Here is an 18,616-nt window from a genome sequence, read left to right as displayed (position 1 = left end):
CTTCAATAAACTAAACTTCTTCTTTTAACACTCAAAATTATTTTCTTTAATTATTGTCTTTATTGTAAATTTTAATAGGATGTCATAATATTTTAAGAATTTAAATTTTTAACAAAATTAACTTGTAAATTGATGTGAACTCATTTATATATTATAAATTTTGTGTTATTTTTTGGTCTGTGTGGAATCTCGAATAAATTTATGAATTCAACAAATAATAAATATCGATATGATAAGTTTTTAATGGTTATAATATTATATTAAAAAATAAATTTTAAGTTTTACTCAGTTTTACGAAACTAACTTATACAGTAACGTTTACATCCATATATTTGTTTGTTTCTAATCGACGTGAATATTCAATTAAGTTAACAAAATAACCTTCAAATTTCAATCATTATAAACTCTTGTTGAAGAAAAATGTAGTAGTAACGCACCTTTTTCTTATTCACTCTTTGAAACAATGAACATTGGATATATTTTGTTGAAGTTCTCATTAAATAACCCAAAATTATACACTTTATTCAAAAAGACTCGTTTATAAGTTATTAAATAAAAGAAGTATATATCGATGGAAGCGTTAAAAAAAGGTCTTGCCAACACTATTTTACTTGCTTTTTTAGTAAAAGACAAAAGTTCACGCTAAAGATGTCACTAGCTATATATTGCTCAAGTCCAACAAATTATATCCCATACCCCAAAAGCATGAAAATAGCTTAAAAAATGGAGGCTTTAAGTCCTCCAGAGGTTAAATAGGAACCTCTGGGCCCCTAATTTGCTGGTTCCATCACTCACCCACTAAAGCCATGCAGTGGGGTCAAAACCTAAGGATTGAGTTAGCAAGTGATGAGACATGTTAGGGTGAGCTAATCAATATTAATCATACATGCAAAACTTTAGAATAATTGCCTTTTAATTAATACTTACGATGGCTAATGTTTGCATGGACATCATAATCTATATAATTCCATATACAGTATAATAGAATCTATAAGCTTATATTTATACATTTGTATCTCAATTGATTGCAAGCAACTACACTAGCACACTAATTTTTTTTTTAAAAAAAAACAACTAAAAGTTTACATTTTTTTTTCAAAAAAAATATTTTGAAGAATTAATGTGAATTGTGTATAAATGAAAATGGCGGGTAATTGAAATTTGTTTCAGGGTTAAAGTTAATTATGAATAAATTTGCTTTATCTCTTAATTTTTTTTTTCAAGTTTACATCTTTTTTCTCAAAAAAAATAATTTTTGAAGAATAAATGCAAAAGGGTGTATAAATGAAAATGGGGGTAATTGGTAATTGATATGGTTTAGGGTTAAAGTTAATTAAGAATAAGTAGGTTAATTATATTGATGAAAAGTTAGTAGTGTAATAAATAGAGAGATAAAGCATGGGAACAAAAAGTAAGGAAAAGGATTGCGACCCACTACACTAGTACATGCTACAACACTTTAACAAAGTTCACTTTTCTTGGAAATCTCTTTGATGAAGAAGGGGGCAGTGTTTGTGCATGGATAAAGGTGAAAACAATCTGCAAGAAGCAGATGCTCAGACACAGAAATCATTCATAAAATAATATTAGGTTTTCTTTCCGAGGAGGCACGGGTACTCCGCTGATTTCTCCGATGAATTTCGATTTCCTTCCCTCGTTGTTTTCTTCACTTGTTTTCATGCCATCTTATCACTTATTCAACCCTTCTTATTATATTCATTCATCATTTTTATCACCCTCACTACTCCAACAATCACAAACAAACAAGGAGTGAAAAAGGCCAGATAAAAAAGAAAGATTCACTTTGTTCTTTTCTCATTGAATCAAAACACCCCTACCAGCTATGTAAAACCAAACAACATTGTTTTTCGACTCTCACATTTCTTTCTCTGTCTTCACAATCGCCCATCTCCTCTCCTAAATCATTTTTCCGTAATTAGTATTCATGTGTTTCCGAATAATCAAGTTTAGTTTTTATATTATGCATGTGCTTACAACTTTAGTTTTTATACCTTTATGCTCATTGTCTCACTTTATTCTCATTGCATCATATTGACATTCCTCTGTTTCCGAATAATCAAACAAGAACATATACATATCAACGCACGTTTGTTAGATATATAAATTTTAAATCTAAGTAATATTTTCGTGAGTTAACATTAGTAGTAATATAAGGTGCAAAATAATTTTCATATTGGTCATTCCATATGAAAAAGGAAGAATTTCTTGTTAAGAAAAAGCTAGTGCCAAGCATATACATTGATGAAAACTCCACCCTTTGTATGATCCTTGTTATTCCAGAATTACAAAACCCGGTGAAAATAAAAAAAGAAGCATCCCAATGATCTATCTGTCCACATGTTAATCACCAAAATTCACAGCAAATGGTTCTGCCATGACTAAACTTGAGGCTAGCTAGATTACTTAGACCAGACCCTAGTGAAATAAGGATCTGCAAGTTAGAGATGATGAAAGAAACACTATATTCTCGTCTTCAAAAGGTGCACACTGTCAAATTAGCAACTTCATATAAGGAGGAAGAAGGAAAGTCAGAAATATATGCATCATTGTCATCATCCCCAGTTTTCCACCTATTCATGCAATAACGAGAAGGGTGGAACACCATGGCAGAGAGTCATGCTGGTAGACCTAGGTGCAAGAGTTGGAATTGCAGTTGGAACCCAAGTGTTGCATGCAGAGCCTTGATCGTATGCACTACCCTTCACTACATCTACAGAAGCTGATTGCTGTTGGGAAAGATAATACAAGTTCCTTGCATGTGCATGATAAGCATCATTCGATCCATAAAGACCTTCATAACCAAGTACCTTCATCTCATTATCACCAAAACCATTACTTCCTCTTATATTACTATGATCACCGTCACTTGCAACAACAGTACCAGTCCCAATAGGTATCAGATAGCCCCCACCAGCTCCATAACCATCATAAACCACCGAGTTAGACGAAGAGCTATTGTCAATGGAAGCAGAATCCATGTTCATGATAGGGTGCAAGCCGGAATTTGCGTGGAAAAAGTTGTGTGTGCCGTTATTCCCTAGCTGTAGTTGATGAATCTCAGGATAAGACAAAGGATGAGAGGTATCAGAATTGTCGTGCTGTTCTTGCTTGCACCATAGTCTCTGTCCATAAGGGTAGTGCATGGTGGTGCAAGGCTGAGGTTGGTGGAATGAAAGACCATTGTGCCAGTTATGATGAGCTGTTGCTGTTCCTCCTGCATAGTTGTTACTGATACCTTGAGTAAGGTGAGAGTTCAAGATGCTGCTATGATCCTCTTGGTCTGTTCTATGAGCTTCCACGTTCAGTTCCACCTGTTCCATGTCCTTCAAACGCTTGGCGGCACCACCAATCGGCAAGGTAGTGCTCTCAAGTATGCTCTTCACATCGTATCTGCTCATGTCGAAGTTTGTAACAGCACTCAGTCCTCGGAATTTTATGGCCGCAACATCATAAGCCTCTGCTGCTTCTTCTTGAGTGCCTGAAAATTTTATCATCATCAGTAAAAAAACATAGATGCAGTTTCATAGGTTTTGGATCAAATGCATGCACTGCAACTGCGTTAATTTCGTCAGTTATCAAACATGCACATTTACTTTATGAAATTAATATTTCTGCAGATCATTATTAACATTTGGTCATCTGAATGGCAATAAATGTTGTCTTTAATTTCTTCATTTTTGTTGCTTCGAGGTGATGTTCACTTTTTACCTACCTTCGTCTATCTAGTTGCTTCTCACAACAGACTCTATGATTAAGTTTTTCAAAGTTCTTCCTTTAAAAAATAAAATCGGATGACTGAAATTATTCTATGTATATGCATCTTCAAATTTGATGAAAGACTGTCATATCTGCTTCAAATGATTTTGGGTGCAAAACATATTAATATCTAAAATATAAACTTACTGAATGTTCCCAAGTAAAGATCCTTGTTGCCTGCAACTCTCCCAATCCTTGCTTGCCATCTACCATGTTGATGGTGTCTGCAATCATATCATTTAAATTAACACAAGATATAAACATAGCATATTCATATACATATTATAACTTCAATATTACAAATGACACAGTGGGTTAACACAAATGACACAGTGGGTTAACACAAATGACATAGTGGGCTAACAAATTTTTGCAAAGTATTGCCAGTTAAAATTCAAATACCAAATTATTGCAAATACTTCAAATAAAAAAAATTAATAATTTTAATTTACCATTGTGATCACATATATATTATAGACTTTTGTGTACATATTAGAGTCTATATAGTCAACTATATACCTTGTTACTCCTCGATAAATGGATGCACCGCGAGAAAACCCACTACTCTTCCTGCATCAATGAGATTTTTTATTGTGAATAACATAGTTTAAAAAATTAATAAAAGTTGTATTTGGTGAGTATAGACACTTGCAAATACCTTCTCAATGACGCAACGTACTCTTGCCTGGTCATGTGCTTCATTTCTTCCACCTCTTTCTCATAGTGGCTAATCTAAAATGCATTGATTGTTGAGGGAGACATAAAGTATTCCATGTCAAAAGATTACATCAAGTGATCATGTACACATACATAGTTTGCATTATCAGACAAATAACAGTTCCTCGTAGGAAAAGACACATCCCATCAAATGAGGAAACTTTTTTCATCCCACAGGGACACCAACTAAACAATGTGCCCTCGAGTACCATGATGCCATAACTTGTTTCGTTAATACCGATACCAACTTTGTATAAAGCAATGTGTGCAAACAACAACCTTAATTTAGTGAACATAAACAGGAAAAAAAAAGCAAAAAAAGTGGCAAAACAAAATCAAGAAATGACAGCTTACTGGAAAATTTGTTGTTGTGGTTGTTCCCCAGTATTTTAGTGCTGCCAAATCATAGGCTCTAGCTGCCTTTTCTTCTTTGTCATAGCCTCCTGAAAGTAGTGACGACAAATGATCACCAATAATAACGAATTTTATGGTTCTTTTCTTTACTTTTTAAGGAAAAAAGATAGAGATAATTCAACATAAGAAGTGTATATTCTTTTACTCACCCAAGTAAACTAAAAGGTCATCGTGTTGAAGAAAGTCATTGTCCCATAATGGATGTCGAGACGAGGAACACAGATTAACAGTGTCGGTTAGTTATAAAGACTCAAAAGGCAAAGAAAGAAAAAGAAAAACATTGACAACATTAAGCATAGAACTGTAGAGGAACATGGTAGATCATTTACCTTGTCTTCCTTTGCGAGTTTGTCCCTCTCTTCTGCAGCTATTATCCCACAGATGAGCCTCGTATCTCCCAGTCCACCTATGCCTTGGATAAAGTAAAAACAGAACGGAATAATTTCATCATCATTTCAAAATAAAAAGTAAAAAAAAAAGAAAAAAGAAAAAAAGGGAACTTGTTCCAACAACAATGAAACTGACTGAGGTAACCTTTTAACTGAGATTTGAAGCAGTTATGAAAGATTTGGGACAGTTAATTTAAAATATAGTAATACAGATTTTTTATTAGGGTAAATAAAATGAGAAAAAACCTTGTTACACCACGGTATATAGAAGTTCTTTGTCCAAACGTGTCAATGGACTTTCTGGGTGCAGATTCAGTGGCTCCTGTTGGGATGGTATCAAGTGCAGCAGTGGTTGGTGGTTGTTTGTTATCTGAAGAACTCTCTCCATTTTCCACATTTGCAGAGAGAACAGGAAGTGAAGTGTTGGATTGTGAACCAGTACTCATAGAAAGTGAGAGAGTCTGCACACTGCTTCCACTGTTCCCACCACTTTCATTGTTGTTGTTTTCTGACGGTGGCGGTTGGTTCCTCAGCCATGTCTTTATCATGGATAACCCTATGGAGTTACTATTGCCTGTGCTACTGCCGCCACTGGTGGCCACTGGCTGACTCGGAAACATGTAATCTGTTGAGGCTGAGTTACCGCCGTAGGTTTGGTCATGTTCTCCAAAAGAATGTCCTCCCAGAAAGTTTTCAAGCTTTGGTTGCTGTTGTTGTTGATGTTGATTGTTGTTCATGTTTTGGTCACTGCATGAAGTTCCTAACAGCAAGTTCTGACTGTTGTAGTTCTCTTTCCAATCTGAGAAATGAGAAGCAAAGATTAAAAGAACAGCAAAAGACCAACCACTTTCAAATACATAGTATTAACCAAAAATAAATCCTTCTTAGGATTTGCACAGGTGGAAAATCCAAGAAAAGCAAGATATGTTATATGTAAAGTAATGAAAGAGAAATGAAAACCTTGAGGAGTGTTGTGAATGTCATTGTTTCTGTGAAATGCTTCATATATGCCATAAGAAGGAAGATTGAGTAGATGAGGAGTTGAGTCAGAAGTGAGATCAAAACAGTTTCCTGCAACATCAGTGCTTGAGATTCCAGCAGGGTTGAAGCCAAAACGGGAAGGTGGTGTTTGAGAGTGATCTTGACTAGAAGGGTGTTCTTGAGGAGAGAGAGAAAACCCCAACAAGTTCATAGACCCCATGTGTGTGGTGTGATAATGGTTATTGAATATCACAAAGAGATCACAAAAGCTTGAAAGAACTCTTGAGAAGTAGATTATATATAGGATGAAAGTAGTAGCAGTTTTGCATGTAGAAGAAGAAGCAGAAACAGCATATAGTTTTTATATGAAAAGGGTATGAAGAAAAGCAGAAGGAGGAGAAGAAGAAGGGTCAAATTCTTGAAGAGCTCAAAGATTGAAAAAAAAACATTTATAGCATAGAGATGAGAGACCATTTATAGTATATTTAAACTATATTTATATACTCTGAATTTTCTCTTTCTGGACGATATGCATACACACGCGCGTACAATAGAAAGGAGACGCGTAGAAGATATCCTAGGGCACTTTGAAAATCTTTGAACCACTTCGGTTCAAAGGCTAATGAAAAGATATAACCACACACACAAACACATTCAGAGAACCGTTTCGTAATAAATACTCCAAACACAACCCTAGTTGCTCTCGGCATTGCAAAATAATAACTTTTTCTCATCAGTTATGACTTGTGACACATGAAAACAATTTCTGATGTGATATGTGATATCACCCTTTTCTTAGTAAAGTGAAAAGTTAGATATTATGAACTTTGATTTCATAATTTTTTTTTTTTCAAAGTGATGGAAAAGACATCAATGGTTAAGAAACCCATAAATGAACTTGTTTTATTAAAGAAATCTAGCTAGTATGTGTATAAATACTGTTAAATGTTTTAGTTCTGATATCTTGTTATTATTTTATGTAGGATCATCATTATAAAAATTGTATAAAATGATTTTTCTGACAGGTTAATTTGATTTTTTTTTGACTGTTTGTAACTAAGGTTGAAGATTAGATTTTGCAGTATTGTAGTTTTTTCAAAGATAAGCTACTCATTGTTCATATGCATAAACACGTGTGGACATGAATGATCAGTCTGGTGCATAATTGAACATGTATTTTTTAGTATATATTTGTGTACGGACACTGATCAAGTTATTGTGTATGAAATTTATTGTATGCATGAGTTATTTTTAATCCAGTGTGTATTAAAAAAACAGTACAAATGTATGTTCACTCCATACATAGAATGTTTAAGAAAGAAAAGTCACATGTAGAAGAATAAAGTAATATTAATGATCTATATGGACATGTAGCAGTGTTTTCACAAAGGTTGTGTGAGAGGAACCTTGTAAAATGTTATTTTGTAGTTAAAAATGATGTTGAATTATGTGGTCTGGCCGAAGAATGGTTGTTGCATTCTCTTTCATGGCTGTAAACACCTGTAGTGTAGGGGAAGTTGAAATAATAATTTTCTGACAAAATAGCGTGACAAAAAACCACACGCAGCCCCTCGCCACACCCATTTATTCAAGCCCACTTGGACATTAGTCACCTCATGTCAGACCTATTATCACCATCACAAGTCAGAACCTTAACTTGCTTTTTTTTCAAATTATAAGTTAAGTACTATTTAATTTCTTTTCTGGATAAATCTATTTTAAATCATTTTCAAAATCACCCTTTCTTATCATGTTATGTTTATCTGTAACATAAATTAAAATTTGGTTATAGAGAACAAAGAACATGATTTATGACAATGGCATCTCAGATATTCAACTGGATAATTTATTGTATTTTTATTAGTTTTTTTTTTCAGAAATGTTCATATATTTTAAAAATTATTATATTAATCTACATTATTTTTAATTATTATTATTATTATAGTTATTTGAAAAATTATGAAATTACTTATTATCAGTTTTAAAACATTAATAATTATTATTATGAAAAAAATTATCAATAATATACTACATGCATGTTGATAAATATATTACAAATTTTTTGTTACCATTAATTTAAATTTACTCTTATTAATCTCTTTACATAAATGAAATTACTATACAAATTTCATTAGTATTTTTTATATTAAAAAATTTTACTTTTTATAGAATCTGTATACATATTCTCAGTATCATTTTCTAACTTATACAAATTTCATTAGTATTTTTAATTTAATATTATATTAAAAATTATATTTTTTATAGAAATTTTATACATATTTTCAGTATCATTTCTAACTCACATCATTAAATTTGTGTTCACTTTAGAAGATAGATTTGGAGAAGAGTGATTAAATGAATTTGAGAGGATTTGAAGGTGAATTGTTTGTTGTTCTTTTAGTAGATTTGGAGGTAAGTGAAAGTAAATTTGGAAGTAAAGTTTGTGAAAACTAGTGTAGGATTTGACTGATGTAACAGATAAAAAATATTACTCAATTAGTAGAAATTGAAGATTACAAAAAATGTTCCTAGTTATAAAAGTAATATAAAATGATAATTGTTAATGTTATATATAATTGTAAAAATGTTTATAAGGAGAAAAAAAAAATTAATTTTTAAAATGTAAAAAAAATTATAATTTAGTAAATTGAAATAATAATAGTAATACTTATTATTATTAATATTATTTTTATATTTATATTTATTATTAATATTAATATTATTGTTATTATTATTATTAATATTATTATTATTTATTTATTATTATGTTTTAATTCATCCTTTATAAATCCATTACATATGCAATTGTATGAGGGTAAAAATGAGAATGGATGATACATCACTGCAAATCTGTACAAGTGAGGGAAGATTAAAAAAATCATTTCTCCTGCAAGTCCGCGTTTTGAATCGCTCGCGGATCATTTAAAGTAAACATACAATTCATCTCAAATCCATCTTCGATAATCAACTATAACAATATCTTCCATCAAAGCAAACACAACATAAAGTATCGCGATGAAGTTCTAAATAATGTATGAAATTGTTAAGTAAAAATACATTTTTTTATTGTAAATATTGTATATACATTCGTGATAAACTTGTAAAAGACAATTTGACAAAATTTATTTTTTTATAACTTATTTTCATAATTATTTTAAAATAATAATTTGGTATCAATATTTTAATTTTCAATTATAACAAACGTAATTGAAATATTACACTCATCTCACACGTCATTAATAAAATTCATCAATATTTTTTATACAAAAATATTGTCTATTTGAACTAGTTATCATACAAAAATATGTTTGTTAGAAGACAGTCACTATTAACTCTATATAAAATTAAAGTGACTAAGAGAAAAAATGTTTTCACTTTCATACAAACAAATATAAGAACAACTTCACACTAATTATAAAACATACATCTCGAGTTTGATCGAAGGTGTTTTATTATTTGAATTAGTAAATAAAGATTACTTATGTTTGTATGTTTCTTTTAATTGAACTTAGCATAATCATAACTAAATTGTTTGTACATCTAGTTTTTTTTTTGTGTACAAGGAGTATACAAAAGTAAACTTCAAAACCATTGGTAGTTGACAACAAATTTCATCCCTCATACCTATTTATACTCAGTGAACTAATGTCCCTTAATTTGTAAATGTGGTGGAGACATCCGTTTTAAATATTCTAAGAGAACATTGTAACAAAAAAACATGTAGGAATGATCAACTATGGATGTGATCCACAACTATTATCTATTTCATTGTTGTGTGGCACCAAAGGTCAAAATACAATTTACATAAGATCCAAAAAATTGACATACAAGATTAAGTTGACGAAAATTAAATCAATGAGCATAACAAGATATTTTTTATAGAAAAATAAAAGCACATAAATTTACATGGATCCAATACAATGGTTGTTGTTCCATATATGAATACATGAAATGGAACATAATCAAATCCATTTATTTCTTATTTATGTCATAATTACTACAGACTATCAAGATTCATTAAAATTCACACATTAAACTCTCATTTCATACTAGTGTCTCAACAACATTCATTCACCTCAAATGCAAAGTACATTATGTTTTACAAACTTTGACAACAAACTATAATCATTTGACTAAAATTTGGATAATTTACTATCATATTTGTTTGTTTACCTATTAAAACATCAACTTTCAACTCATACTTTCACGTGGATTTGTATTAACCCTACAAATCACCTAAAATATTTGTATTTGGTGGGTTTCTACATCATCCTAAGATATTTTTGTATATCAAGTTCGAAGGTCAAATTTGGCTTTTTTTAAAAAAAAAGTTAAATAATTTAAGTTAAAGTTATAATAATTAAACTAATTTTAAATTTAGATATAATGATTTGATATATAAACTATAATGAATGTAAGTTTTAAAAAACATGTTATTATATATTTTTTAAAATATAATATTATTTTATAAAATGATTGTTCTGATTTAAGACACAAAAAACTACACGAATTGCGTCCAAAAATTATTAAGCACAATTTTTATACCTAACCTATATCTTGCATAGTTTTCAAACTAAGGGGTGAGATCAAGTTTATTGTCACAACTTTACTTACATGACTTTATTTAAAGTTTTTCAACATTAAGATGATACTTTTTTTGGGATCAAAGATACTAATAAGTTGAAATGATATATTTGGTGCACATAAGGTGAATTATCATCACACTGTAATAATGTTCAAGACAAAATACATGATACCCTCGTTGAATAGTGGACATTTTATTGGATACTAATTATGAAAAATCAAACAAGTGTGCTAATATGTTTTAATAATACCTTATGCAACTAAAACATTTATTATAAATCAATAAAATTGGGTCAATGCTATTTTTCATACCTCTTCACACATGCAAGCATCTTAAAAATTAAAATTTTTTAACTTAAAAAGGAAAAGTATATTTCTTTTATTATAACATCATAGAACAACTATGACAATATAATACACCACTTTGTGTGATATTACAGTTCACTAATTATAAATCTTTCATTGATTTGTCTTTTTTATGATATATAGTAAAAAAGAGTGATTCACATTAATGTAAGAATTATAAATCAACAAAACATATATATAATGTTACAGCATTGGTGAATTATCTTTACTCACAATAAAAAAAATAACTATTTGTGCACTGAAAGACTAAATATTTATAAATGCACCAATTTACATGATATTATTGTTCACTAATGAGGAATTTTTGTAACAATCATACAAATAGACCAATTGCATGAAAAACATTAATGATTGCCAATGAATAATATTGTTCACAAGTTAGGTACCATATAATCAAGGAATGCAAAATTTGTAAATGTATCAATGATTTCAAGAATCTAAATCATTCCAAATGAATTATAAATAAATGTTTACGTCAATTATTGTCTTACACCAAATTGTTTGTGTTTTGTTGCCTAAAACATTTTCTTCTTTTCTAATTTCATCAAACATGTCCATAATATGAGCAAGCAACATTTTCACAAAAGTTCATTAATTTGTTTGAAAGAATAATTTGCTCTAATTATTGTATACAATAACTATCAATCTTCAATTATCTAAATGACTTTGACACTATATTTATTTTCAGCAAAGAAAAATTAGCATTCAACATATATTTTAATAGTCATTGATCTCGTGTTGAATTTAATAAAGATATTAGATTGTGAAGATAAAAGAAAGGTCACAAATGGTATATTGTCATCCTTTTACAATTGTTGACTTCAAACTCATAAAGAACTTTATATATTCAAATAAAAATTGTCATTGATATTGTCTATATAATCCAGTATTTATTAGAAGTAAAAATATATTGGTATATAAAATATTTATACAGGATATGAAAAACATGTTTTATGATTCACATTACTTAAGTTAATATGATTAAAAAAACTAATGCATAACAAAAGAAAAATACATTTATATGCACTTATTTATTATTTTAATAATATATTATTGTTTATTCTTGTGATGTTTATTCACTACTTTGGTATTTTGAAATTAAGTTGGTTTGGGAAATGTTTTTTAAATGGTTTATTTGATATATTATTATTATTATTTTGGAAAATAACACAAGGGTGTTATTTATATATGATAACAAATAAAAAGAGAATGAAGTGTAAATATAGATCAGTCAACGGGACAGGAAAAAAAAAAGAGGTGATAAATATTAACAAGTATTTTAAAAGAATGGATGTTCAATTTTGAAGTTATAAACAATTTCTATATTAGCATCATTTAACAATATTACTTTTTAATGAGGGAGTTTGCAATGTAAACTTTTATATTCTAAACTATTTTTAATGATGAATATATTTATTTAGATGAACTTTTGTCTTTTCTGAAAAATTATAAGAAGAAAAAACGAAACTAGATTTTTTATACGTTAAAATCGGCGTGTGTATTAATTAGTTTATACAAATTTTCTTTGATAAATTTTTAAAAACAATTAACTTATATGTAGTTATATTAAAATTTGTATTATATAATAATTATGCTAAAAAGTGAGTTTTACATCTGATCATAATACGAATACCAGAATATTGTCAACAGCTAATATTTAAAAGTGTCTTTGTGAATATTATTGAAATACATGAAAACTTATCTTACATTTTTTTTAATAAAAGAAAACGTATTTAATCGAAAATGTTAAATTTATATGTTATATGCTCTCACTGGCAATAATATATAAAATTTGAAATGTTTCTGAAAATTTTCTGACGAAGAACGACGTAGCAACCCATAACTCCAATATGTAAGTATTATTTCATCGTCCTAATAATCAATCTGCTCCCCCATTTCAAACGGAACTCTCTCACTCTTCTCATCAAACCCACACAAACAATAATTCATCTATATCAGACAACCTTTTTTTTAGCAAAACTATATTTTTATAACTATACATAAAAAAATAGGGGAAAATAACTTTATAAAGAAAATCTATCATACTTATTCTACATTATTGTCCAATGAGACTGTATGGTTGGGTTTATATAATAGATTGAACGACCATTTATTGAAGAGTATCTCACGACATTATTATTAATATTAATTAACTTAGTACAAAGTATAATTATCACTAAATTGATCCCGATTAGATCATGTTAATCATGAGTTTATTTTAAAAATTATAAATATAAATGTGATGAAAAAAGTGAGTGATTTCATTTAATACGTATTAATTATTCAAACGATCAAATCTTCACTCACAAGTATGTTCTGTAAATAATCATGATAAATAATCTTTTAATTTGATTCAAATGGTATTTAGAATGAACAATATTAAAAAACAAATACTTACATTTTTAAAATATATATTAATCATTAAATATTTAACATCGATTTCATAATCGAAATACTTATTTTTTATTTTAGTATTTATGTAATTTGATATCATTCAAAAGTTAAAACCAATCATAATTTATATTTCTTAAACAATTTTAAGAACAAATTTGGAAGTAGTTACAAAAAGTTTTAAAAAAAACAAACCTAAAATGTTGTTTCATCGAAGTAAGATCAAAACATTATTTTAAATAAAAATTATAACTATTTGATAATTTTGGGTGTCTAATTTGCCACTTTTTTTGAAAAATTTCACATTAATAATTTAGAATACATAAACGAACAAAATTTCATCTTAGTGGATTTAATGAGATTAAATTAAATTCAATTTCAACGTTTCACTATAATAATAAAATTATTAAGAATTTATAATAGTTGATATTTAAATTTAGGATTAATTATATTTTTGTCTTTGATTTTTATTCATATATAAACTTTGATCATATTATATTTCTATACTTAAAAAATTCATGAACGTAATCCTTATAATTAAATTATATTATTTGTTGACGTCACAGAATTAAACAATTAATTATGTTAACTTTTTAAAATATTGACAGAAAAAAAAAACGAATTACATCTAAAATAATTTATTATTTATCACCTAGAAAATAACATAATTAATCCTCAAATTTATTGCATTCCTACTGATTTTTACACTTAATACTCTCCATATTTAAGCTAGTGTTACTAGTGGTATTGATAGGATATGAAAAAGCACTAACAATTTATAATTTTTTATATATAGACTAATGACATAGATTAATGGGGAAAAGAAAGATTAGCTAGTAAGATTATTATTGCTAGTTGTGCCCCTTTGTAAGGACAACAACCCTTGTCTTGCGGGTTACATATTTCATTCTCAAAAGTTTGTGAAGAGACAAATTGGACAAAAATATCTAACTCCCAAGCTTCCAATGTGGAATTTCACACATAAACTTTACAAATAATAAAGTACTCTTTAATTACGGATATCATTATCACTATTTTAGGATGCTCATAAAAAAAATTAAAAAAGTACATTAAAAATATGCATTTTTTTCTGCATTCCAATAAAAAGTTTTCATTTTTATTGCTTAGATATCAATACCTTTATAGCATGTTTGTATAACCATTCTATCTAAATATAAACAAAATTTGTCTAATTTTATGAATGAAACATTGTGTAAGGAATTAAAGTTATATGCACATATAAATCATGTTATTATTGTATGAAATACCCAATGATTCATTTTTACAAAAAAAATAATCTATTTTTTTCATTAACTTTTTTTTTTTTTATCAATAAGAGTAGAACATAATAAATATGATCATGTTTAAAAGTATTTATAACTAAAAATGGTATTTGTTGAATGAGTCCTTTAAAATAAAGTAAAAATATTTTTTACATCATTGCTATAATTTTTTTTATATGTTTGCAAGTGGGGATTTGATGATGAAGTGTGAAAGCAGAAGTAGATAAAAGTTGAATGAGAAGTTGGAAATTAATTATCTTTATGGTTTTGAAGTTGAAATTAATTAATGGGCACATGGTGCAATAGGTTAAAATGTGGAAGGAGGAAAAAAGAGTGAAAAAGATAATAGTAATAAAAGATTAGTGTAGAAGATTTGGTTAATGAGAGATAAAGATTGATCTCGAATGGTGCAATTTTCATAATGTAACTTTGACCACCAACAAAGGAATCAAGGACCATATAACACATGCCTTAACCACCACTTTTTCTTTAATACTTTTTAATTAAATAAACTTTCATTTCTTAATTACAATTATTAAATTACTAATCCATGTTGACGGTGCCATCCCCTCTTGCCACTGTAAAAACATGCTTATAGTAAATAATGTTTACCTTGGTATTTTAAATAATTACAAATAATGCTTTTTTTTTAGAAGTTATGATAAAGTTGCACTAAAAATGGTAAAAATTTCAATTTTTTACTTTGGACTACTTAATCATTAATAGGCGTTTTAAATATATTTATTAATTCTACGTTAAGAAACAAGTCAGAAAAAAAAACTTATTATTCTTGTTCAATTTAATAACTTAAATTTATTTAAGTCATATTCATTTATCATAATTAATCTCTCAACAGTTTTATATTTTAATTATTATTTATCAATTGCTATTAACTAGGTTATTATTATATATTTAATGTATGTATTATTTTAATAAAAACATAAATTTAAAATTTATGTCGATGTTATAAATATAACTAATATTTTTTGAAATACTTATTTTATAATTACTAATACTGATTGTATCTATCAAAATTTTAAACTTTCTTAATGTCTTAAACATCTTTTAGAGTTGGATTTACTCCTATTTAATAACATTATCACTAGGATTTTAGCAACAAGATCAAATACTTAAGTTTTTTCCCAGAATGAATCTACGTACTCGACAAAAAGAGCCCTCGTAATTTGACAAGAAAAGGTACTTTTGACCTACATGTAGTGTCAATACCTACACATAATGGGCCTATGCAAAACAAACAAACAAAAAAAAAATCAATGGACTTGCTTTTTATTATATTCTATATCACAAGTGTTATTAATAAACATATAGTAACAGCTTTCTTTGAACTTAACTTATTTTAAATTAAAAAAATATATTGGTGAAAGAGATTGATTGAGGTGTTTAGATAGGGTTTTTTTACTTAAACTAATCATAAAATGTTTATAATGTTTTATACCGATATAATAAGACAACAAAAATAGTGTATTACAGGTGCTTTATAATATGGAAATGGATTCTTTTTTGCAAGTGCTTTCAAAAATATTAATATTTAAAGTGGGGTAAATATATTTTTGATTCTTTTAACCTGTAGTGAAAATTGAAATTAGTCCATTTTTAATACTTTGATCTAATTTAATTTCTCGTAAATTTAGTTTTTTTAACTAAATTTTATTAATTTTATTTAAGATTTTAAATACATTTTATTTATGATAATATTTAAATTATTTATATTTATTGACAGTTTTTTATGTCAATGAAAAAAATTAATCTAAAATTATACTAATTTTAATTTTTACATTAAAAAACTAAAAACGAAGGAAAGAAATATGTTTTGAAATCTTTAGATTTTTATTATTTTTAATTTTGAAGTAATATTGATTTGAGAATATTCCTATAAATAAAATTGGGAAGCTTGACGTGCACAACAGTCTATGGCTTTTGAGATGAGTTGTGAGTTATGTGCCAACCTAACTCAAATATAAAATTATGAGTGTTGTTAAAAATATGTACAAAAAGATAACACAAACCTAACTACATTACTTTCTATCCTATTGTTCTTGACTTCGTGCTAATGAACAGGGTGGCTTACTTTCAGAATAATTTTATTCACATTTCAAAGTTTTAATCTTTAGTAATGAATTTACTATATATACATTTATTATAAGTTATGTTTCTATTATATTTTTCCTTCATAAATGAATTTGTACTATGCATTATTTGAACATAAAACCTTTGCTCCTTCTTACTCATTTTAACCACTCTAAAATTAAGTAATTATTTCTAAATAACATTTTCTTCTGTATTTATTAGGATATCTTCATACCCATTTGTTCTCTCAATTTATCTTGATGTTCATTATTTTATTGTAGTAAAAAACATTTTTTTTAAATGCTAAAGCAACATTCTTCGACAAAACAATTTTGTTTAAATAATTAAAAAAAATTGTATTTGATTTTCTTCAAAGAGAAAGAATGAATTTGAACTCAGCAGAAAATGGAGTAGTGGACGTTTTTACTTTTATTGAATTAGAACTCTATGATTTAATGAGTTGGGCTCAATTCTATTATGAGTGTTTTTTAATTGAACTTGAGATTAAACATATAGAAGTTTCACTTATATCAAAATATTGTATAATAGTTAAAATAAGATAACAAATAAAAAATCAAATGAATTAATTTTGATTGTGTTAAAATAAATATATAAAATAAATAAAAATAAAAATATATATTTTAATGAATCAATTCTTTAATTTCTATTGAATTGAAGTATATTATAAAATTTTTAACTCATTAAAAAAAAGTAAATTGGACTAACTCGTTTTAGTTTAACCATTTATATTATTAACTTTGATATAAGGTAGCATATAAATATGTTGAGAATGTTCCGACGTATTGGTCTCAAATCTTTCACATAATCATCTTCCAATTGGTTAATTTTAAAAGCACAAAGTTAATTATGTGGCTTCAATCTTATAATGTTGTCACATAAGCTTCCATTATCGTTTATGAATGACTCAACCAACAATGTAAAAGACGGATGGATATATATATATATATATATATATATATATATATATATATATATATATATATTACATGTAATGTACCCACATGCAAGAATTTACTAAAGTAATTATTTAGAAAAATAAAACATTGTACATATAATATTAATGTAATTGATTATGTCTTAATATAACTAATTATGTGGCTTATTTTGTCAAACATAACGAACAATTTTTTTTTAATAGTAAGAGAAGTCATTTTTTGTTTTAAGTAGACACAACAAATATTTTAGACATTATATAATAATCTATCGTCCATTTTCTATTCTATCAAATTAATGACATACAATACAGCTATTTTCTATTTATTTCTTCTTTTTAATTCGCTCTTTTTATTCAATTCATCAAAAAATTAAAAAGTTATGTTAATCAATTATTTAGTCATTTTCCTAAATTGTATTTTAGAACATCTGGTCCTTGAGCTTTATCTTAAATATCATTTAAATAAAAACATAGAAATAGTTATATATGTGTGTGTGTAATTTATACAAAAGTGAACTCATTTATTTAAAATATCATGAAGAATAATTGAAGTAATTGAAATGTAAAAGGAAATAATGTATGTGAAATCTAAAATTAAACTAAGATTAAAAACTTTACAAATACAATATCAAAATCTCAGAACAAATTGAAAGACCAATTAATGATTAATT

The 18,616-nt window shown here is 27.4% G+C and overlaps 1 protein-coding gene across 2 annotated transcripts; it reads right to left on the bottom strand.

Annotated features, from left to right (window-relative positions):
- Nucleotides 1-2,259: 2,259 nt before the first annotated feature.
- Nucleotides 2,260-6,691, bottom strand: LOC108327904 (AP2-like ethylene-responsive transcription factor BBM1). Of its 2 annotated transcripts, XM_017561637.2 has the most exons (9): nt 6,258-6,691; nt 5,544-6,096; nt 5,238-5,320; nt 5,058-5,066; nt 4,849-4,937; nt 4,436-4,509; nt 4,297-4,347; nt 3,925-4,001; nt 2,260-3,499 (listed from the first exon to the last, which is right to left on the bottom strand). In XM_017561637.2, exons 1-9 carry the CDS (start codon nt 6,496-6,498, stop codon nt 2,592-2,594), a joined length of 2,085 nt encoding a protein of 694 aa, XP_017417126.1. In that variant the 5' UTR covers nt 6,499-6,691; the 3' UTR covers nt 2,260-2,591. The 2 variants fall into 2 exon arrangements, with proteins under 2 accessions (XP_017417126.1, XP_052729948.1); XM_052873988.1 differs by lacking the exon at nt 5,058-5,066.
- Nucleotides 6,692-18,616: the final 11,925 nt, after the last annotated feature.

Source organism: Vigna angularis, chromosome 2 (assembly GCF_016808095.1).
Source record: "Vigna angularis cultivar LongXiaoDou No.4 chromosome 2, ASM1680809v1, whole genome shotgun sequence".
NCBI classification, from domain to species: Eukaryota; Viridiplantae; Streptophyta; class Magnoliopsida; order Fabales; family Fabaceae; genus Vigna; species Vigna angularis.
This window is presented reverse-complemented; position numbering and strand designations above follow the sequence as displayed.

Coding starts and splice junctions, on each gene's coding strand:
- LOC108327904 (XM_017561637.2), bottom strand. CDS start 6,498: ATGGGGTCTATGAACTTGTTGGGGTTTTCTCTCTCTCCTCAAGAACAC. Junction 4,348..4,435: donor TACGTTGCGTCATTGAGAAG/GTATTTGCAAGT, acceptor TCATTGATGCAG/GAAGAGTAGTGGGTTTTCTC. Junction 3,500..3,924: donor TCTTTACTTGGGAACATTCA/GTAAGTTTATAT, acceptor TAAAATTTTCAG/GCACTCAAGAAGAAGCAGCA.